Raw genomic sequence first — 22161 nt, 5'->3', positions numbered from 1 at the left:
CTGCGGACCTTATTCAATAGGAGGCTCTGCTCTTGGTTTGGTTTGGCAAAAAACGGTGCCTCACAGAGCCCAGACTGTCTCTGAACTCATTGTGTAGTAAAGAATGATCTTCAACTTTGCTGATCCTCCTGCCTCAGCTTTATGAGGGCTGGGATCCCAAGCCTGTACCACAGTGCCCACCGTGCCCACTATCATACCTACCATGTCTACCACACCTATTGTGCCCACCACACCCAATTCTTAATTCTGTGAGAAGCACAATCGAGGAAAGCCTTCAAGGGGGAGGGAGACTAAGGTCAGAGTTCAACACAATACCATTTTTGGCCCACTGTCTGTCACACCCCCATCTCTTTGGTTTCTGCAGGCAAAGGCCATTCCATTGTCTCTCCTTACAAAGACTCTAGGCCTACTCCCACCCAGGAGCTCTGCTGGACCTTCTGTTATCACCCACTGCACTGCACTTCGCATTGCTGTGTTGACTCCATTCACTACCATTCAATCAACAAACACACCAAGCACCTAGCTAGCGTCTGACTCTAAGCTGGAAATAGAGCCAGAGACATCGGGCTCACACCTTATGCCAGGAACATATCACGGTGGACAGAAGGTCAGGCAGAGATGTTGCAGGAGGGACTTGAAAGAGGTGCAGAATTTTGCAAAGTAACAAGAACAGAACAGGGCATATTAGGTCTCTTAGGCAAAGGCCTAGTCATGAGCAAATGCATTGGTCTTCAGGGCCGAGCTGGGGATCCTGGGAATGATGTCAGGGTTCTGGGATGCGTTATGAGACAGGACAGCCTCTGCTTACCTTGAGGTCCCCGGAGATGTTGGCCCCTGCCAGAATGCCAGTGGCCGAAGGGAAGAAGATGGAGAACATGCCAAAGAAGCTACCATCAATGCCTCTCCAGTCGGGTACCAGGTTCTGAACAAAAATGTCCCCTGGAAAAACCAATGCCTAAGTCAGAGCCACCCACAGGGCTTAGCCATCTAACTGGGCCCAGTCAAACAGCAGTGGGATACCTGGAAGCCTGTGGCCTTGGGAGGAGATCCGGCCTCTTGTGCCCATGTAAGGAGTCAAATACACAGACCCCCATCCACTGAGTCACCGCCAAGGGAAGCTCCTGACCTCACGTACCATGGTAGCTGTAGAAGCCTTTAGAGGCTTTGTCTTCAGATGCTGGGATCAGTGTGCCCACCAGGTAGTTGGCAAAGGAGACCATGATGACAAGAAAGAATAGCACCTGGGCCTGGAGTAAAGGACACCGGAGGTCAGCCTTCAGGGGCCTGCAGGGTCACTCACTCCCTTACCCACGTGACTGCCTCCTCATCTCAGTCAGACAGTGAGGAGTCAGGGACGTGACAGCGAACAAGTTGATCTGAGACTAGAAACAGGAGTTATGATGGAGTCAGGTCGGGGGCTACGTTAGCAGAGTGTTCATTCCCAGCAGCAGATACTGTCAAGAGGGCGGCTGGAGAAGCACAGAACCACCTGGAGACTGAAGAGCCAGGAGGCCAGAGAGCAACATGGAGAAGCAAGGCACGCAAGCCAGGCCCCTGCCAATCAAAGGCTCCCCCTGGGCCAGCCTGCTGGCTATAGCCCAGTGATTCTTTGGTTTCCTGATATGTAACCTCTGACATTTGGCTGAATACAGGATTTAGCAGGGTTGAAGAACACATTTTCTTGCCTCCCTTTGTAGCTCTGTGTGGCCAATAGGGTGTGAGCAGGAGTTATGTGCACAACCTTTGGCTTAGCCTAAAAGTGTGGCTAGAGAATTCCCTTCTTTTCTTTCACTCCTCCCTGCCCCTCCACCTGGACCACAGATGTGACAATGGTGGCCACTGTGATCCAGGTCAATAAGGGCCACATTCGGGGATGGACAGGTCACAGGATGGAAGGAATCTTCACGCCCCTCCCCTGCTCCATGGAAACCACCATGCTAGCCCTACACCACATCCTTAGGAGGGTTACAGGACGTCTCAGGGTTTTTCTTTTATCCTAGTGGCCACACTTCAATCCTAGTTGATACACTAAGAAGAGGCAAAGCCAGAGCCAGGTCTGCCCTCTCCCACCCAGCATCCCCTCCTCACCTTGGACTCCCACTCCATCCCAGCCAGCGAGATGGCCAGCAGCACAGTGACCGTGACCACACCGATGATGCGGATGTCATTGATGGGGTCTACGATGGGTGTGCCATACTCCTGAGTGGGGGAGCAGGCCAGCTGTGTGTTCAGTCTTCACATCTGTTCCTCCAGAACCCCAACCCCACTCCACTTAGGGCATACCCTCCCCCAAAGGGCTACTGTGTGGTCATGGACAACATGGCCCAAAGGCAGCATGCACCCCAAAGGGGGCTTGTGAGGATGGTCTATACTTAGTAAAGACTTTTATTGTCACTCAAAGTGACAAGATGTAGCGTTGGTCACTGGTAGGGAAGGTTAGGCAGGAGAAGGAAGGCCCGGTTCAGTGAGGAGCAGTGTGTGTGGGGGAGGTGCTGGGGGGTGGAGGGGGGTTGTCCCACTCCCTCTGCCCCATGCCAGGTCCCTCACCTGCAGTAGGTCCCTTACGGTTTCTGCAAAGCCCACAGTGTGCATGGCCACACCCACAGCATTGGCAAAGGCGAAGATGAGGCCAATGGAGCCTCCCAGCTCTGGTCCCAGACTCCGGGAAATAAGGAAATAGGTGCCACCTAGCGGGCAGAGCAGAGGGCCAGAGAAGAAACTGTAGTGCAAGAGGGGCAGGACCAAGGGCCACAAGGTGGACAATGGAGACCAGCTTGAGAGGTAAAGAGCCCCTACAAGTCCCCATCAGAAGCAAGGTGGGCATGACAGGGTACGCCAGGGGTGGGGCAGTAGCTCAGAATGCATGGTGTCCAGATAAAGATGGTCCCAGAACTCACCCGACTTGACCTTGCCATTGGTAGAGATGGCGGAGATGGAGAGGCCGGTGATGGATGTCACCATGACCGACAGCAGGATGATGAGCCAAGTCAGCACTGTGTGGGGGTGAATGAATGGGAGCACCCCAAAACTCAATCAACACACTTCTCAGGTCAGCCCCCTCAATCCCCATGTGACCCGAGTCCCTTTCTCTGAGCCTTAGTTTGCCACCTGAAGAACTGTGGGTCTCAGTCAGAGGCCGAGGTGCAGACCTGCCACCCCAGAATTTTGGAGGTAGAGAGTTCAAGGCCAGCCTGGGCAATAGAGAGAGAAGCCCTGGGCGTGATGTCACATGTATTTAATCCCAGCATTCACAAGGCAGAGGCGGGTGGATCTCTGTGAGTTCAAGACCAGCCTGATCTACATAGCAAGTTCTAAAACAATCAAGTTTACATAGAGAGACAGAACTCACTTCAAATAACAGCAACCCCCACAAAAAGCCCCCAAATATAAAACTCACTAAAAATAAAGACTAGAGATATAGCTCAGTTAGGACAATAAAAGTCTATTAAATAGCACAAGGCCTGGGTTTGAGCCCTAGTACCACATAACCCAGGCATGGTGGCACACACATTTAATTCTAGGAGCTAGAAATCCTGGTAGCTAGAACTCTAAGGTCATCCTTGGTTGTTACATAGTGAGTTTGAGACCTGGGATATACAGGAGTCTGTCACAAAAAAGCCAGAGCACCTGGGAGTTAGCAAGGTGCTTGGCTCACAAGCAGGATGATCTGAGTTTGGTCTCTACAGCCCACACCAAAGTCTAGGCAGGGTGGCATGCACCTGCAAGCCCAGTACTGAGGAGGCAGAGATTGGAAGATCCCTGGGGCTTGCTGGCCAGCCAGTCTAGTCTAGTTAGTGAGATCTGGGCCAATGAAAGATCCATCTCAGAGGAGGAGGATGGCTCCTGAGGTAGATGTCTGAGGTTTTCTCTGGACTCTGCACAATCAAATATAAAGATGCACAAGACAGCATGTGACACACACACACACACACACACACACATCTACCTCCCCAGACTAAGATAAGGTTGGTTTGTCTACTTTCCTTGGTGAGTTGATTAATAGCAAGTTCATGTGCCAATGTGTGAATAGTTTGCAGGCACAGAAAGAAAGTCGCCCCCTTTGGCAATATAAAGAAAGCAGTAGTTACCATGTACTGAGAGCCTTCAGGTACTAAAGCCTAGGCTGCCTTCCAGCACCTTGGAAGCTGCACAGCAGCTCTGGAGGCAGGAACTGTCATCAGACTCGTTTTACCCACGAGGAAACCAAGGCTCAGAGATGGTTGGCACTCAAGGCTACCCAGCATCTGAACTCTGGTCTTCTAGAGTCCCAGTTCTGAGCACAAATACTCTGCGCTAGAAGTCGGCTTGCCGAGGTACCCTGACACTGCTGACTCTGCATCCAATGGTCTCTTCCACTCCACCCCACCCGTGGCTGCTGCCATCTGAGGGTGTGCTGGGAAGGAGCGGACCTAGCCTGGAGTCTCTACAGCCCAAGGGGTTGGGACCAGAATGCAAGCACTCGTGCATTCCCTTCTCCTTGAGGTGGCACTCACCGATGCCCGCCTGCGCCGTAATCCAGGGGAGTCGCAGGTAGAGGATCACTCCCCAGATGTTGAGCATGCAACGGATCTGGCAGGAGAGTGGGGTTAGAGGCTTCCTGAGGGCCAGGTGCCCAAAGCCAAAGCCTCGTGTGCTTGTTCCCAGGTCTAGGGGACACCTGATGTTTCTTGTGCTCTCCCTCCCATGGGATCAGACTGCCTGGCTTGGGGGTGAAAGGGGAGGACAATTTTTATCCCACCTCCTCCCACTCTGCCGTGGAGGCCTGGCCAGCCACTGCCTTGGGCAGCTTATTGACCCCGGGCATAGTATTCTGAAGGCATCAGCAAAAGCCAGGGGAAGCCAGCACCCCACGTAGAGCAGAAATCAAAGCTCAGGTTGCTTCCATATTAAAGGCAAAGCCAGAGGTCATCACTGGGGCTGAAATTCCAAATGGGAGGGTCCGACAAGGCCTTTGGCCCTGCCAACTACTAGGGCCAGGTAGGGACGTGTGACCTTCACACTCATGAGATTTCTGGGGCTCACATCTGCTGAGATGAAAATCAGGGTGTGCCTGGTTCTGGCTAACACAGATCAGGGGGGTGTCCCAACTCTGAATGTGGAGCCCCCGGGGAGGGGGTGAAGGCTCTGGTTCTGCTTTCTCCTGTACCCCATCCCCACATCTTTGTAGAACCCTATATTGTCTTTCAAAGTCAAGGGCATTGAGTCTTTACTTCCTGAAGGGTTACTTATGCTTCATACTACAGCTAACACTAGGCTGTACCATGGTATGCGATGGGAGAGGAGGGATTGTCGATGTGTATGTTAGTGCTGCCCTCTAGTGGCCATGTGGGGAATTTCTTCTAATAACCCCCTAGCAGGCATTGATCCAAGAACTCTCACACCTAACAACTATTTTAATGCTCAGTTTTACGGGTGAGGAAACTGAGGCAGGAGTAGCTAAGTAACTTTCCTAAGGCTACAACACTAGTGAGTAGCTAAGCAGAGATCTTCTTAGGATTGGGTCTTGGCCAAGAGCGCCCAAGAACTGTGGGAAGCCAAATACAATTAATTGGAGGCCACTGCTGATGGGGAAACTGAGGCCCAAACTGAGCTCCAGGTCTAAACTGCTCACTAGGGCCTGAGAGTCAAAGCTGAGGCTGAATGGGGCTCTACCCCCACCCTGTCTAGACATCAAGCTCCGGGCCACAGCCACTCACCATCACCCCCTTGACCCAGCCGAAGCGAACAGGTTCTCCAGGGCTCTTCTCACTGTTGGTGCCTGTCTCATCTTCCACAAGTCCATCAGTCAGCTCACGACCTTGCCGTCCATCAAAGGCCAGGGCATGCAGGTGGCTACCTTCCTGCTGGGGGCCCAGAGACCAATAGGAGTCAGGCAATGGGGGTTAGGGGCTGGGTGTCTGTATTCAGTCTTGCCTGCCCCACTTTGCCACACAGGCAGCCCTTGGACAGCTTCCTGGGTACAATGCTACTCGAAGCTTGGAGAAACACCAGAGAGAGCAAGCAAGCTGAGCATTCAGAATGCTTCTGCTCCGGGAGGCTCCTCCCCTCTAGGGCAGAGGGCTGGAGTCTGACAAGCCTGCAGTCTGAGAAGTGACACGGGATGGGAGGTGAAGCAGTATGTCACACGCCACACACCAGGTCTCTGACACAGAGAGTCTTGAACCCAGGCCTGGACTCCAGCATGGTCATCTTCTATTTCGTATTCCTACCAACCGCAGCCTACTCTGGGACCTTCATCCCAGTACCTATCTCAGCATCCCTATTCAAACAAGGGGTCTTGTTTGGTCCCTTCAGAGGGAAGCTTTGAAACACGGAAGAGTGTTAGAGGTTAGAACATCCAACTGTTGGTGAAACCGTGAGGTGACAGGGATTGGACCCTCCAGCCTCCCAGACAGCGAAGCCGATGAGCTAATATTTGAGAGGGCTCACCATGCTCCCTCCCTCCCTCTCACAGTCTCTCCCAGCGGTGTGCAACCTGCATTTGTATAAGCAGCAGGCTATGCTATCATTGTGCTGCCGGTGCCTGGACAATATGTATTACTTGTGCCCCCAAGCTTCATGGCACCTCTGTCCACTATTCATTTGGGTGTCTTGACCCTAGAGGAAGATGCCCAGTCATTTTCACAACACGAATGACAGAACATGTTGGGCAATCATGCCAACGTTACCCAGCCAGGAAGCGGCCAGTCTTTGAACTTCTGCTTACCTTGAGGAATGAATGCAGGTCAGCCAGGGTGGGCCGCACCTTCCGGGGCTCACCGGGCAGAGCGCTGTTAGCATAGTGTTCGTAGGCCGGCACCACGTCTATGGTGTTGTAACCGAAGGTGCGCATGTATAAGGTGCTGCCGTGTGTTAAGTGGCTGGGCTGGCTGCTGTCACAGGCAGCTGGTGGGGGCTCATCGCCTCCCATCAGTGTGCTGATGGTGAAGCGCCCACTGCACAGAGCATCGCCAGGCAGCTCTGTCACGGGGAGCTCTGCCATTATGGCTCTGGGTATCAAAGGAGGGGACAAGAGTGGGCAAGGGCACTGAGGGTGGCTTTATAGGCTGGGAGGAGGCGGGAGCTTGGTCCAGACCGCCCATGGCAAGTGAGCAGGGTCTCTGCCAGGGTGGGGGGCGGAGCCATAGCAACTGCTGTCCTGCCCCCATTTATCTGATCATTGACACAGGGGCCAATTTGGAGCAGGAGGGCTGGGCTAGAGCCAGGGCCACATCCCTGAGTCCTGCAGTAGCCCTTCTAAGCCTAGGGTAGCAGAGGTTCTGCAGCTAGGACCCAGGAAGCAGCAGACATGAGAGAGGACCCAGAGAAGGCCTGCTGCAAGGTGCCTACCTACACTGCAGGTTAACAGTCCTCGTGTTGGGCACAATGTATTTCTTTCATTTTATTTACTAGTTTGAATGGATGTCATCTTAGGACATGCATATAAAAAAAAAGGAAGTCTGCCTTCCGATCTCCATCCCTCACAGTCTCAGCGTCTTTCCTGATACATTTCAATATACATAAGCCATTGTGATTAGTGGCCTCAAGCCAGACCTGCAGCCACCTCTTGACTGACAAACCTTGAGAGCTTGGTGCTGGCCACTGGCCTCTAGGGTAAACAGGCACAGTGCAGCCTGACCTACACATTCACAGGCTGGCCTACGGGGCTGTAGTTTGGAGCCCAGAGCAACTGGTCTTTCCCTCCCTGGAGCCATGCATTGTTCCCATGAAGTAGGAGATCTGGTCAGCAAAGGCTCCTAAGCCATTGCAGGGGCATTGCCCTGGGGTATGAAAGACACTCTGGGTCTTGATGATGAACTAGTGGATGTTGGATGTGTCCTAAGAAAGCAATGGACTTGTAGCTGTGAGGGGTCCCAGAGTCAGCCCTTACATTAATGGCCCCACCCATAACTATCTTTCCCTAAGAGGCTGGGCGTTCAGTAATCCATGGCTGTGGGGCACAAAAGCCTGGCATCCTGCCCTGTCTCTGGAACCACCCAGTGTTTCCCTGAATCATCTGAGGCTTAGGGCTACCCTAAAGCCCGCTCCCTCTGCCCTCCCAGACACATGTCCTGAATTTGCTCTCAGTTACTTCCCAGTGAGGTGACCCAGCCCCTTACAAGAATAGGAGACGACGGTACATGCTTCTTGCTGCTTTATTGACTATAACAAAGATTTGGAATCGACCTTGACAATCAACAAATGAATGGGTAAAAAAAACTATGTATATGTATAAACCATGTATACATAAGTTATATAAGTATAAATTATATATATGCATGCTACTTGGCTATCAAGTTAAAATGTTTTCGGGAAAATGGACAGTCTCAGTATGAATATTAGGTGAGATCATACAACTTCAGAAATAAACCACACACTCTCCCTCCTGTGGAATCTAGCCAAAAATATATGTATGCATAAAAACAAAAGTACCCGTGGGTACAGTATAACATGAAGAAAGAGCATAAGAAAGGCTGAATATAAAGGAATGAGGAAGGATGGCACAAAGAGCAGGACACAGAAAGGGGACAAAAAGCTGATGTATTCCTAGTTCTAACTCCGTCACAGTTTTTTATTTTTTGATTTGGATGGTGGACAATTGCAAAAAATACATTTGACACTAAAGGTGTAAAATTTAACATGAAGCTCTATAGCTTCTGTTTCTATGCCAATTCTAACTGTATAGAAGTTCACTAAGTTGTACTGACCTTGGGTATGGTTAAATTTTGTTTGAATATTATTATTAACTTGCAAGATTTTTTTTTTCCAGACAGTAATAGTCCTGGCTGGCCTCTAATTCACTTTGTAGACCAGGCTGGCTTCGAACTCACAGAGATCCTTCTGCCTCTGTCTCCCAAGTACTGGGATTAAAGGCGTGTGCCACCACATGTGGCACAAGATTTTTTTTTAATGAAATTTAAAATAAGTTTATGGAATTTAAAATAAGATCTGAGGACTCTTGTCACTGTCCAACAGACCAGCCAGCACCCCATGCTGTGTGGCAGCAGGAGCCCAGGGACTCAGAGAAGCCATGGTGGAGCAAGGGCTCATGGGAAGCTACAGCTACAACAGACCAGACCAGCTGGGAGGTCAGCAGACAGCTGGAGGAGTGGACCACTGGAGAAGGGTCAAGGTGTTGTGGACAACCAGGGAAGGCTTCCTGGAGGAGGCCTTTTACCTGCTTTGTTCCTATGGAGACCTAGGGTGGGTGAAGGTCAGAGGGCTGCTGTCTACTCATGGTGGGACTCTGTTCAGGCTCAGGCTCCAGTATCTTCCAGAGGAAACTAGAGGAAAGCACTCCAGGCCCTACTTCTCAGAGTCTACCCATATCCCCTAGAGGACCTGCCCCAAGGCATCCAGGCCCTGCTACCTCCAACAGGAAATTGCACTCTGGTGGGTGCTTTCAAGAGACCCAGCTGGCCCCTGGTACTCTGGGCTAGAGAGACCAGGGCAAATGTGTCTAGCTAGGAAGACGGTGTTGAGACCAGTTAGAGACCGTCCCAGAGTCACCCTACTAGCATGGAGATGCTCTCAGACCTCAGTGCTCCCTTTCATGGAGGGGCAGTGTTCCCTCCAATTTCTTGGAAAGGAAGTCAGCCACAGAGGCAGGGGCCTCGCACAATAGATTGTTCAGCGACTATCTCAACCAACCAGAGTTTCAGACACGGGCTCAATAAGTGCTTGTTGGTTGTACAGGGAATGAATGGAGACTAGAACCAAGGAGAGCTAAGCCAGGTGGAGACGAGCTTACAAGGGGTCTTTGGGGATTCCCATGGCACAGATCCTGCCTCTATTGGACATTAAGTGGCGGGCAGAGGAAGACATAAACACTTCTTTCCTCTGCCAGCTTCCAGCAGGGCTGAAGGCTTGAAGTAAGGACTCAGGGGCCAAGGACTCCTCCGGGCCAGTTTTCTACCTTGGCAGGGATGGTGAGATTTGTAAAGCCTCCCCCACGCCACCCCCCAGCAGGTCCATGGCCCTTGGGGTAGATCTTATCTTCTGAGTTTTAAATCGCCAGCTACCTGGCAAAAATCACAGCTCCCCAGCATCCCCACACCATTCCAACACACTGTGCCCTGGCAGCTACGGAAAATTCCTGATAAAGATCTTGGGATAGAAGAGGCCAGGGCTGGTTTTCAGCCAGGAGTAAGAGGCTATGAAATTGCTGAATGACCTTGGCACATAAGTTCTTCCTTTCTGCAAAGCACTCATGTTAGCTGCAAGGGATGTAGGGCTGCTTCCCCAAACCTGCTGCCCCACTGCACTCTCTGGAGTAGAAAGAGGTTTAGGCTGGGTCCCTTAAGGGGCTTATCAGTAGGACAGTTGGTGACTGTTTGACACCTTGTGCCAAAGCACAGACCCTGAAAATGACTGCCCTGAAAATGGAATGGCATACATCCTGAATCCAGCTTCTGAGAGGACATAGGACCCCTACTCTGAGTAGTCCTGGAATTGAACCTCAAGGAGTTTCCATTCTGTTTGTTTTAGGGGTGTCTCTGAGCAAGTCTCCCCACCACAACAGCAAGGTGGGAGCCACACTGTACCAAGGCCAGCCAAGGACCAGACAGACTCAGATCAGAAACAATATCCTCTGGCTGAGCCACAAGGACAGGAGGGCACATCATAGCTACCCAACAGTAGTCCTGCCATCTTCTTGGCCACAGAGGCCCCTCCAAAAAGTTTCTCATATAGACCAGGTTCTGAGCCTGGAAGCTTAGAGCATGAAGCACCAGCAGAGAAAGGGACCTCACAGGAGATGGGGGCTGAGGGAAAAGGTGGGCAGGGACAGAGGAAGAGGTGGGTTGGCTGGTGACAGAGAATTGGTGGGATAGCAGGCTGAAGGGGTCATCTATCCATTCCACCTCGATCATTAGGTAATAACACATATGATTTTCTGTGCTGAGCAACCCCCCACCCTCCCCAAAACAAATCCCTGTCCTCTGGGGGCTCACATTCTAGAGGGCGAGACAGGCAGCAATGCACAGACAAGCAATCACCAAAATACACGTAGTGATACGTGCTATGAAGAAAATAAAGCTTTTCTTAGGTCTCTCTGAGGATGCAAATCTTGAGCTTGGCCACCCATATGTGAGCAGGAACTGCAAAGGGGGTGGGGGATGGGGTGGGGGAGGTAGGCAGGAAGAGCAAAGGCCCTGGACAAAAGGTGGCTTGGGCTTCCAACGGAGCAGGAAGGCCTGTGTGTTAGGACCAGGCAGGCAGGGTGTGCATGTGAAAAAAGGAACCCGGGGGCTCATAGAGCTATTTACAAGTGGCAATGGGGTATCGTGTCCTGAAGACAGAGATGATAGCATTAGCATTGTGTATGAAGTCAGTTTTTTTTCTTTTTGGAGGGTGGGGTGGGAGAGCTCCATGGACAGAGATGTCTCTGAGTAGGAATCCTTGACAGGAAGGGCTTTGGATGCCAGGAAGAGGAGCTGCTTTTGCCCTGGGTGTTTTGGTACCAGGAGCAGCAGTTGGGTGGTGTACATCAAATCTAAAGGAGTGGGACTGGGGAGGGCCGGCAGATGCCACTGCACGGTCAGCCAAGCACAGGGGAGCAGTTCAACTCTGAGCCCTGGGCTCGCCTGCTTCCTCCTCGCTGCACGTGGATTAGAACCTCTCAGGATCGCTGGCTCTGAGATCACACCTCAGAGCCTTTGTGGGCTTGGGCTGAGCAAGGGGAGGGCAGACCCTGGCATCTGTCTAAAGCTTCCCAGGTGACTATGAGGTGAGGTATGATAGGGAGGCTATGGACTACTGAACATCACCTTTCACAGTCAGTTGTCCCAACCCACCCTGTCCCCAAGTTCCTGTGTCCTGTGGTCCCACGGCGCTTGCCTGGAGAGGATGGGTAGGGTGCAACCCTGGTGTCGTGAAATAGCCGGGTAAGAGGATGCGCTGCTCGTCGGCCTGATTCACAACACCAGCTGCAGCAACCATACCAGAAATGGGTGGCTTCTTCCTGGGGCGTGGCTTCTTCCTGGGGGCGTGGCTCCTCCAGTTCGAAGAAGGTAGAAAGCCCAGAACCCTGCAGAGGTCTAGGATTGCCAAACCAGGAGCCGGATCCCTGCCCACAAGGGGCTTACAGACTTGATGACTCCACGGAAAAGAGACAGATCCAAACCCTACTCAGTGTAGGGACAGAGAAGACACAGAGATACCAGGTCCACAGCAGCCCTGGAAAGCCAGAAATAGGGCTGAGCTGCTGGGATTCCCATAGAGCCTTGAAGAGCACAAAGGTTTGCCTGCTGTAATTCTAGTCCTTTTACCTGGACAGTATTGAGAGTAGCTGGACACCAACGCGCCTTGAGCTTGGACCAGCTGATGTAAAAGGGAAATGTGCAGACACTAAGACATCTATCTGCATGCTTAAAGAAAGGACTCCTGACTGTTTCTTGGCCTTCTGGCTAAGATCAAGGGGAGGAAGGACTCCTGGCTTCTTTTCCTTCATGGGTAGACTAACTGTTTAGCCACCATTTACCCCTTGGGGCGCCATAGGTGTGAGGAATGTATTAGACTTAATGCAACTGTTTGGGGGCATAAGAACAAAGTATGTCAGTGCCCTCAGAGGCATGCAACCCAGGATCCCAAACCACGAGTCATATCCAAAGCATAAAAGCATAAAATCTTGGGAGAAAATAATACATGGGTTCAGAAAAAAGGTGGCTTCTTCTGTCTGGGGCAAGGATGCTATAAGGTGTCTGTAATATCTCAAAGAAAAGAGAAGAAACAGTAATTTAAGCTTGAAGCTTCTCAGCAGTCTAGAATCCTGAATAGTGATCACTGGTTGCTGAGTGAGAGTTGACTTTCCTTCTATTTATTTATTTATTTTTTGTCTCATATGGCAGTAAGGCTCCATCAACCCCTTAGCCCTCCATGCAGGCTTAGCTGAATTTTCAACGCAGGGCTGGTCTGAGCTCTGTGCTGCTGCAGCTACACACACTGAAATAGCAAACCTAGAGAACTCGGGTTTCCAGTAACAGGTAAACTCTTCCATCCCAGCAACTCTGCCAGGAAACCAGTGACTCAGCGCTGTCTGCGTCTCTTACGTCTGGACTTTCATTATAAAAGTCTCTTCAGCTTTCTCACTTTCTGGGAAACTCTTCCCCCGGACCAGGGCTGAGGGGGAGGAGATATGGCCATTCTGTCTCATTTTGAATTCCAAAGGTACATTTTAAAACAAGCTTTATGTTGTTTGGTTAAAGCAGTTTCAAACTAGGTATGGTTGCACATGCCTGTAATCCCAGAACTCAGGAGGTAGAGGCCAGAAGATCTGGAGCTCATGGCTGTCCTCAGCTACACAGTACTTTCAGGCCACATGTCCCCAAACAAAACAAAAACACGGGATTTTACCATGTGGCTTATGATGGCCTTTTTATTTTTATTTTAAGACAGGGTGGTCTTGAACTCGTGATCTTCCTGCCTCTGCCTTCCAAGTGTTGGAATTACAGATGTGCACCACCAGGTTCAAACCTTTTAATTTTTTTTTTTTTTTGTCTTATTCTTGAAACAGTCTTGCAATGTAACCAGTGCTGGTCTGGTGGTAACTGCTATGTAGCCCAGGCTAGCCTCAAAGTTGCAGCAATTCTCCTGCCTCAACATCACAAATGCTGGGATTATAGGCTTAATAGTCTTGAGATTTTGGAACCCAGAATCTCATGATCTGCTCCTGCAACAGGGACCTTGGAAACATAACGTCAGTTGCTTTTAAAAGCCCAGTACCTGGTTAGCTCTATGCCAAGCCTGCTCCTGGAGCTGCAGAAGGAACAGGAAGAGGGATCTATCTGGTCATACTTTGCCACCTGGGTGTCAGTCTCACCACCTGACAAATGGAGAGCTCTATGGGCTGACCACTGAGCAGGGACTTGGAAGGGCATTCACAGTGTTCTGCAAACAGAACGGCTCTGTGTATTTCTGGACTCAGCTCTTCAGTTACCATGAAAAACAGGTGTGAGAAAATAAACGCCTTGACTAATCCGATTAGTTGAAGGCATGCTTTCTGGTGAACAGCTGCTTCCATGCTAGGCTGTGGGCAAAAGCGGGACAAGGTGGCTCAGATTCCAAGTAGAAAAAAAAAAAAAAAGAGTTGGCTGTGTCTGCAGGTGAGAGACTGGATACAAACCCAGAAAACACTCAGATGATTCTAGGAGTGCAGTGCATGGTGCTTGCATGTTCTGCCCCTCTCTTTGAGCTCTCCGAGTTCCTAAAGCTCTCCTACCAGTGGCCTCCAGCACCCGAGGACATCTGAGCTCAGGCCACAGAGCTGGGCACTGGCTCCGCACTGGGTCCATGGTGGCTGGGGAAGGTCCCACAGTGTTTGTAGTCCCCATAGGAAACTGCCTGAGATTTCAGGGACTGAGCCTGGGTTCTTGGCCCCAAGCTTAGACTTCATGCTCCAGGCACTGAAAGGCTCTTGGAGAGCCCCAGTCCTCGGTCAAGGCACAAGAAAGCTGGAACAGGTAGACATCTTGGGTTTGGGCCTAGGGATTCAGCTCAAGTTAGCAGCTGTCATTCACCTGTGATATCTTTAAAACATGACCTTGCCTCCTCTGTTCCCAACGTGACAATTTTTTACATCTCATGTCATTTTAAAAGGGCATATGAATGGGCTGCCTTTGACCATGGTGGGGACACTGAGCAAGGTGACCCAATAGGCCTAGGCCTGGTGAACTTTTTCCTAGCCAGGCTCAATTTATTTTCACCTCTTCATCATAGCTCAGAGGTTTTTCTGACCAAACTGCTGTGCTGTGGAGTAGAAGCAGAGAGGCCTACCTCACCAATCCCTGAGGTCAAGTCAGATCGATGCTTCCTGGTCCTGCTAGGGGAAGAAAATCACCTGAGAAACTTCTGAAAAACACCAGCCAGTATCTAGCCCCTCCAGTCGGATGGCAGCAAGACCCCAAGAGCAACAGTTAGAGTCTCCCGTGTCCCCAGGGCTGGGGGCTTTTGGGCTGGCGCTGACAGGAGGAGGTGTGGCAGTGCAGCCCAGAAGGAATGCTGACTTGCAAGTTTCCAAAAACATCCTTTAGGCTGCAGGTGGCTTCAAAGACCTTTTTCTTCTGGTTGGATACTGAAGATAGAAGCTGGCCTGCAGGCTTTGTGCTAACTCACTGCCTCAGCAAGGTGACTGCTGCCTTGCACTGACAGGTATCTCTCAAATCACTTACCCAAGGTCTCTCTCCGCCTCATGGGTCACCCTCCCTGCTCCCCTCCTGGTCCCAACATACCTCTTCAACAAGGCGGGTTAACCTATGATCCAGGCTGGCCAGGGAAGGGATGAACTCGAGGCCTGTGACCTCTGGCAGGTTCTCCTCAGCTTCCGCCACTTCCAGGCACAGGAAACGTGAACACATGTGCAGGACCCCTGGAGCGTGAGAAGGGGGAGCAGGCCAGAACTGACCTGGTGCCACACACATCTTCTGCTTGCCTCTGTGGGTCTGAATCCATGTCACATATAGATCGCTCCTCCATCCCCAGTTCTGGAAATCCTGCCTTGCATCTTGCCCCCTTTTTGGAGGGCAGTGCTGGGATTGAACCCATAGCCCTATAGGAGGCAGACAGACGCTCACCACTGAGTACCGGACCCCAGTCTTTTTATGTTTTGAGACAGGGTCCTGTCACTTAGTTGCCAAGATTGACCTCCAGCTTGCAACCCTCCTGCCTCAGCCTACACAGCTGAGATTATAGGTGTCACCACCACACCCATCTCCATCCATCTGTATCCCCCTCTTGTGACATTTCTTATTACTATTCATGTATATACATCTAGATCCTCAGAAAACAGGGCTGCCCTCACCAATGGCCCCACAGTCTGTAGCCTCAGGGCTCCTGGTTGGTGCTCAAGGAGGCCAGAGAAGGCTTGAAATCAATGAGGAGAGTCACTTGCAGGAGACCCCTGCACTGTTGCTTGTCCCCCAAAGAGGGCAGTGACTGTTTTAGAACCATGTCCTGGGAAACTGGGGACACAGCTGAGTCAGTTATCTGGCCTTGGGCAGGCCGTCAAACATTTGCTGAATTACAATCTCCAATCAGCAGTCCCTGGAAACATGGGAACCAACAGCTGAACTTGACACATCAGTATCTGTCCTCCAAGAGCAAAATGTTGGCCTGCCGGCTGTGACCTAAGTTTGTGCCTTGAGATAAAAGAAGAAACAAAGGAAAAGGCAATCTTCCTTTGGGCTACTCTACCTGAGCCCATGTGAAACCCTGTTGGGAAGGAAATATGCCAAACAGCAGAGAAAAACACCCATCACCTTTGAGAGGCACCTACAACAGGAAGAGGGACACAAGGTGACTTTTGCCTGCTGAGGGCCTCCAGAGTGATGGCTCCAGGTAGGCGAGTCGCTTGGGATGCACTGACTCCCTAGGATCTGAGAGCAAGGGAGTGGGCACCCCTGCTTTCCCTGTGGCAAGGTGTCTCAGGGGAGAGAGGACTGAGCTCCGAGCCCTTCCCAGAGCTCTGCCACACTGTAGCTCTGTGGCATAGGATGGTCCCTCCCAGCACGTGCTGTGTCCAGGGCTCTGCTCTCCAGAGTGCCTCACTCGACTCTGTCTCTTGTCTCTCTCACATCCCTTATGGGCAGTTTACAATTTCCAATGTGGATGGCTGCAGTTACCACCAGAGGGGCCACATGCTGCATATCCATGCTTTAGAAAACTGCTTTAAAGTTTTCTAAAAACCCCAGCCAGCCCATTCGCATAAGAGCTCATGGCAGGATTCCATTCTGTGAGAGTGGCAGAGACTGTAAGGAGGATGCCTCTAGTGTGGCACTGCTGGAGAAAGAGACACGTAGGACATCTGAGAAGGAACTTCCCGACAATCTCTAAAGCAGAGGGGACGGCTCTCAATAGTGCCATTGTGAAGCTCCCAGGCTCTGGGCCTCTCTTCCCAGTCTGTTTGCTTCCAAGGGTTTCTATAGTGAAACCTGGCCATTCCCAAGAGCTGAGGTAACATTCATGGTGGGCCAACAATGATCCCCATGTTTCTTTTTATAAAGACAAGGTCTGAGTTGGCTTTAGACTAAACTCAAGTAATCCTCCCGTGTCTGCTTCCCAAATAGGTGGAACCACAGGCAGACTCAGAACTTTTCCATGAAAAAGGTAGATGCTTCACGAAACAGCTCCAGCAGTCCCTCTCTGCCTGATTCCACCCACTCACCAGTGTCCCTTCCAAGGCCACACACTGCCTTGCCAGCCTGGATCCAGGAGGTGCCAAGTCCAGAGGACATCATAAAGCCTTATAAGGGGTATGAGGGCATGGGTGCAGGGTAAGTCTTAGATCAGCAGACTGCCTCCAAGGGACCTGCTTAGCTGAGGGCCCCAGCAAGAGCCATGGCCAATCTGTACTGCTGGTCATCCATCTATTCCCAGGCAGAATACCAGAGCCCAGAACTCTGTAGTATTCTTGGTTAAAAACATAGCAGGTCCTGTCAAGAAACAGCAGTCCCAGGTCAGCCCCAACTTTTCCTGACATCAGCTCAGACACAGCCAGCCCTCACTGTTGACTCCCTAGTGCTTCCTGTTGAGCGTCCCAAATCAAGGGCCCCAGCCTCAGAATGCCACTTGCTGGCTTTGTCATCAAGATGCTGTTTATTGTCTACCACAGCTTGAATGAGATGTTCCCCAGATACCAAAGGGCTGGGTCTAAGGCCATTACTGACTTCAGAACTTCCAAGCCGGGACAGAAGTCCTCTACTTACAGAAGCAGGTGGCTGTGACTGGAGAGACCCAGAGACTCGGGGCCAGGTAGGCCTGAGGAGCCTCACGTACAGTGGAGAGGAGCTCCCTTCCCCGAGGTGAGGAGAGGCACTTCTGTCACCTTCTGGGAGCCTCAGCTAGGGAGCTCCCATTCCACTGGAGAACAGAGCAAAGGGAGCACATGGCGCATTGGGAGAACATTTACTGGATAGACAGGGGTGGAGTGAAGGAAGCGTCCTGGACAGAGCAAACACACAAGTTACTGCACGGAAAGGACCACGCACACACCGACTCGCCCACCATTCCCTCCCCACAAACACGAGTGACATCTGAAAGGCTAAGAGGAGAGGAGAGAATCTGCCCACCACATTACCAACAGAAATTACTCAAGTGAGGCCTGTGTCCTGCCTTCCCCGCAACCCCCCTCTAGCATACACAGCATTTGAAGCCCCAATGGACAAACATCTGGCAGGTGACAGGATAAAGGCCCTCTGGGGCCCCCAATTGTCCCAGTCAGTCAACCTGCCTGAAGGCCAGTTATGGCCTTCTCATCTGGCTGCCATTTTTGCTACCTCTCAAGTGTGAATGGCAGCAAAGGAGGGTTATCCAAGTAGCTGCGAAGCTCCTGGCGGCCTGCACCAGGCCCTAGGCTTCCAGTTACTGAGTGCCAGTGGATGCAGAGCCAAAGGCACACCAGACAAACTGCAACTGATGCTGTCATTTGCACCCAGAGGTGACTCTGTGTTCATATGCTAAATCTGTCCCCAGTGAAGGAGCTCATGGCCTGCCACTAAAAGGCTGGGCCAGGTCTTCTGGGACCCCCAGAAGGCTACAATCATTGACTCTGAAACTGGATACCCTTCTTACTGCAATAAGCCAGTGAATGTCAATAGCCAGTGTTTTTACCTGCACCATGCCCAAGAAACCGATGCTCAAGGGCAAAGGCAGCCAGGAACAATGCATGCCAGAGTAATGCTGCATCTCTACCCACACTACCCTAAGTATGCAACAGTATTCAGTCTTGGAGTTTTCATCCATCGCCCTACCTGAGGGATGACTCAGCTCACCCTGTAGCCAATCAGTCCACACCACTTTAGCCTGCTCAGGGCAACATGCCAGTCTGGGGGCTATTTGTAGCATAGTATTCAGCAAGCTCCAGGCATGAATGTCATGGATAGAAGGAATGGACTCATGGCAAGATACATGAAATATCCAATGAATTACAAGCAGAGGCTCTGATGCCCAAGAAAAAACATGGGTGTGGAGCCTAGGGCAGCAGGAGCTGGCACATTCAGCTAAGTTAACTTTGAGGGTTTGGACCATGTAAGCATTTATTCAACTAGAACAGTCAGTTCTGAAATCCAAAGCAAGAACCAACACACCTTTGTTTTGTTATTGAAATCAGGCAATACTGGGTTAAGGTGGGAAGACCCACAATTCTTTGCTTAAAATATCCCAAAGCATCACAGCAGTAACCACGGAACTCCTCTGGGCTCCAGTCTGAGTTTACATGGTGCAGGAGTGGGGTCTGCTTTCTGCCTCCAGTGTGAAGAAGCTTCCAGCTCTTCAATGAACTTCCCAGCTCAGGAGCTGCAAAACCAGAAGACTGGCTCTATGCGGGTTCTACCTCACTGTTCACTTGAAGTTACCCAACTTTACTTAGCAGTTCACTTATGAGCAGGAAGAAAAAAAATAATGGGGAGGGGGGTACAGTGGGAAGATGAGATCAAATCTCCAGGCCCAGAAAAGGTGCTGGGTCTCTTAACTCTTCCCTCCCCTATGGGGTCCCCCAGGAGTTAATTATGAGATCCTTAGGCAGCCTCTTACCCGCTCTGTCTCAAAATACCCTTGATTTTGTTCAAGACTAGAGACTCAGCCCTGGAAAACAAGAGACTCCAGGAGCATTTTCTTATTTCTCCAGGTAAACAATGAAATCACAATGAATCAGGAAAGAATTTCGTTCTCTGAACAAATGAGTGGAGATGGATGGATTAAGCTAATAATCTGCCCAAAAGTCACGCAGTCAATGGACATACACCAGCCCAGCATGCCACATGTAGTCACAGAATCAGCATATAGAGCAAGTGGGAGGTTTAACTCTTCTCGAACAGTACCTCATTCTTCCCACAAAGGTCTCCTTAAACCAACTCCTAACCTGCTAGCCACTGACTACACCACTATCCAAGCAGCTGTTTTTCATCCCTACTAGCTTTTCGTCTCATCTGGTTTCTGGCAGGACATGTGTACAGTTCTATATGCAGCCAGACTGCATAAAGCAAACACAAATCTACAACTGACTCTCATAGGGTGAAGAAGAGACAAGCCACAGAGGCTACAACCAACTCCCATCTTCTTGAATTGTGGTAAAAAAGCCAATTTAAGGAATAAAGTTAGGGGGCTAGAGAGATGGCTCAGCAATTAAGAGCACCAACTGCTCTTCCAGAGGTCCTGAGTTCAATTCCCAGCAACCACATGGTGGCTCACAACCATCTGTAATGGGGTCTGATGCCCTCTTCTGGTGTGTCTTAAGAGAGCAATGGTGTATTCATATACATTAAATAAATAAATCTTAGAAAAAGAAAAAGAAATAAAGTTAGTTACATGCTATGAAAATCTGGAGTACTCTCATTACATCATGTCAGCTCCTGGGGCACAGACATGAGCTACACCTTGCTCAGATACACCTACAGGGCTTGCCTTCTGTGACTTCATAGTAAAGCTCAGGTTTGGGTCCTGCTAACAAGATCAGACCAAAGAAAAGGAAGATAGAACATGACCTGGAGGATCCTCAAGTAATTCCTTTTATGGATCATGAAATCTGTGCCCATTATTGATCCATTAGCCCTTTCCCAAAGGACAAGAAATGGAAGTGACTATCCTGTGGTAAGAGAGTTCTCCCTAGAACAAAATCCTTTTTGGAGAACCTGTGAGAAAATGTGTTCCTGAGGGGCAGACCTTGCTCAACTGGTTGGCTCAGGAGCAAATGCTCATTTTGATCTTTCTAGTTTAGCTCAGGGCTACTGGTCCTGTGGAAGAAGTAGGGTCAGTAACATGACAACTACTGTTCAGGGATCAAATACTCCGAATGCAGGTATCAAATGGTTCCTGTACTGAGACATGCAGGATGAGCCCATGAGCTTGCTTTCTGAAGAGCAGAGGAGTGGATGGGCTCACCCACTCTACACTGTGAGCTGGGTACTTGCACTGCTTCTATTCCAGCAGTTCCACGCCCATGCTCTGACCCGTCTCTGGAACGTACACCAGCAGATTAATCTCCTGGGATCTTGGCTGAGGAATGAGGGCTGGTGTGAGGCTAGATGACCTCAAAGACTACTCCAGAGAACAGCAGCACTTGGTATTCCACCCACAGATCTTACACCAACCAAAGCTGGCTTCACACTCAACTACACTTGTGGAAAAGCACAGTGATTCTGCTATATGGACTATGACATCCAAAGGCTTTGATTCCTTGCTCATGGTGGGTAATTTTTTTTAATCATTTAAAGTCACATTGTCCAGATTTACACACCTATGTAGCCTCTCATTCTCTGGCCCCAAAACAACTGTGGACAACATTTCCCAAGTAAATACACACACACACACACACACACACACACACACACACACCCCAAAACAAGAAAACAACCTAAAATTTTAAAGGAAAAAAAAAAGGAAAAAGAATGTTTAAAAGAAATACAAATCAAAGAAATTTATTGGTATTGACAAAAATACATAATACAAAAAACAAAACACAACACAACAGAAACAAAACTGGAAACCCACCCCAGCTGGCCCACGTGCCTAATATACTGACAGTGTGCAGTCCCAGACCCCATCAAACACAGCGCTTAATTCATGAGGACCTCCATCTGCACCAGCCTGGCATTAGTGTCCCCCGACGTCCGGTACGGTATCATCCCAGCAAAGGTAATCAGGGCTCTGGCTTGACTTCGGAGTTGCTGAGAGAAAAGGGGTCAAGACAAGAAAACTGGTTAACTGCAGGTTAGGGTGAGGCACCCACCAGGTTCTTCTATGTTGTGCACTCAGTGTCAGGATGTCTCAGCCTCTACTGTCACATTATTCCAGCTTTATGTCCCTTTAAAAATAAATTTGTCCACTGGAGCCCCATTCCACAGGGTGTCAAAGCTTTTGGTGAACAAAGGCTGGAGACTGCCAGAAACGGCCTCAGCTCAGCACACCTGGCTAGCGTCTACACAGCTAAAGCTTCAGAACACCTGCTCCAGTTCCCTAAGCCTCCCTCTCTCCTAGCTGGTTTGTTTATCCTCTCTGCAGGGACCTGAGTGTCTAGTGCCCCCCAGAGCCATGGCAGTGCCACCTTGCAAGCTGTGTGCCTGTAATCTGAGCCACTCTCCTTATCCCTTTCCCCCATTTCCCTCTTGTTCTCCCTTTAGGACACAGGGTTCTTTTCTGAAAACACAACACTTTATCAAAACCAGATCTTTCCAGGAAGTGAAAAAAGAAAAC

The 22161-nt window shown here is 50.4% G+C and overlaps 2 protein-coding genes and 1 non-coding gene across 12 annotated transcripts in view; all 3 read right to left on the bottom strand.

Moving 5' to 3' along the window:
* Slc12a3 (solute carrier family 12, member 3) overlaps window positions 1-7111 on the bottom strand; it is a 37114-nt gene extending 30003 nt beyond the window's left edge. For 2 of the 6 annotated variants that reach the window (XM_017312625.1, XM_017312627.1), the window contains exons 1-8: window positions 6707-7109; window positions 5697-5843; window positions 4494-4569; window positions 2898-2993; window positions 2548-2687; window positions 2089-2220; window positions 1136-1247; window positions 809-939 (exon numbers count right to left, since the gene is read on the bottom strand). In XM_017312625.1, the coding sequence (XP_017168114.1) occupies window positions 809-939; window positions 1136-1247; window positions 2089-2220; window positions 2548-2687; window positions 2898-2993; window positions 4494-4569; window positions 5697-5843; window positions 6707-6982 (1110 nt within the window). In that variant the 5' untranslated portion in view covers window positions 6983-7109. Of the gene's footprint in view, window positions 1-808; window positions 940-1135; window positions 1248-2088; window positions 2221-2547; window positions 2688-2897; window positions 2994-4493; window positions 4570-5696; window positions 5844-6706 lie in introns of all 6 variants that reach the window. The other 4 variants (XR_001778414.1, XM_017312626.1, NM_001205311.1 and 1 more) reach the window with 4 other exon arrangements.
* A 1008-nt stretch (window positions 7112-8119) lies between these two features.
* The window catches only part of Nup93 (nucleoporin 93), a 113537-nt gene continuing 99495 nt past the window's right edge, over window positions 8120-22161 (bottom strand). For 3 of the 5 annotated variants that reach the window (NM_172410.3, NM_001357266.1, NM_001357267.1), the window contains one exon: window positions 21154-21635. In NM_172410.3, coding sequence (NP_765998.1) covers window positions 21525-21635 — 111 coding nt within the window. In that variant the 3' untranslated portion in view covers window positions 21154-21524. Of the gene's footprint in view, window positions 21636-22161 lie in introns of all 5 variants that reach the window. The other 2 variants (NM_001357268.1, XM_006531376.3) reach the window with 2 other exon arrangements.
* On the bottom strand, window positions 11839-11909 carry Mir138-2 (microRNA 138-2). The gene has a single exon (NR_029552.1). It is a non-coding gene; the product is annotated as a microRNA 138-2 (primary transcript).

The sequence above is a fragment of the Mus musculus genome, chromosome 8 (genome assembly GCF_000001635.26).
Source record: "Mus musculus strain C57BL/6J chromosome 8, GRCm38.p6 C57BL/6J".
Classification (NCBI taxonomy): Eukaryota; Metazoa; Chordata; class Mammalia; order Rodentia; family Muridae; genus Mus; species Mus musculus.
This window is presented reverse-complemented; position numbering and strand designations above follow the sequence as displayed.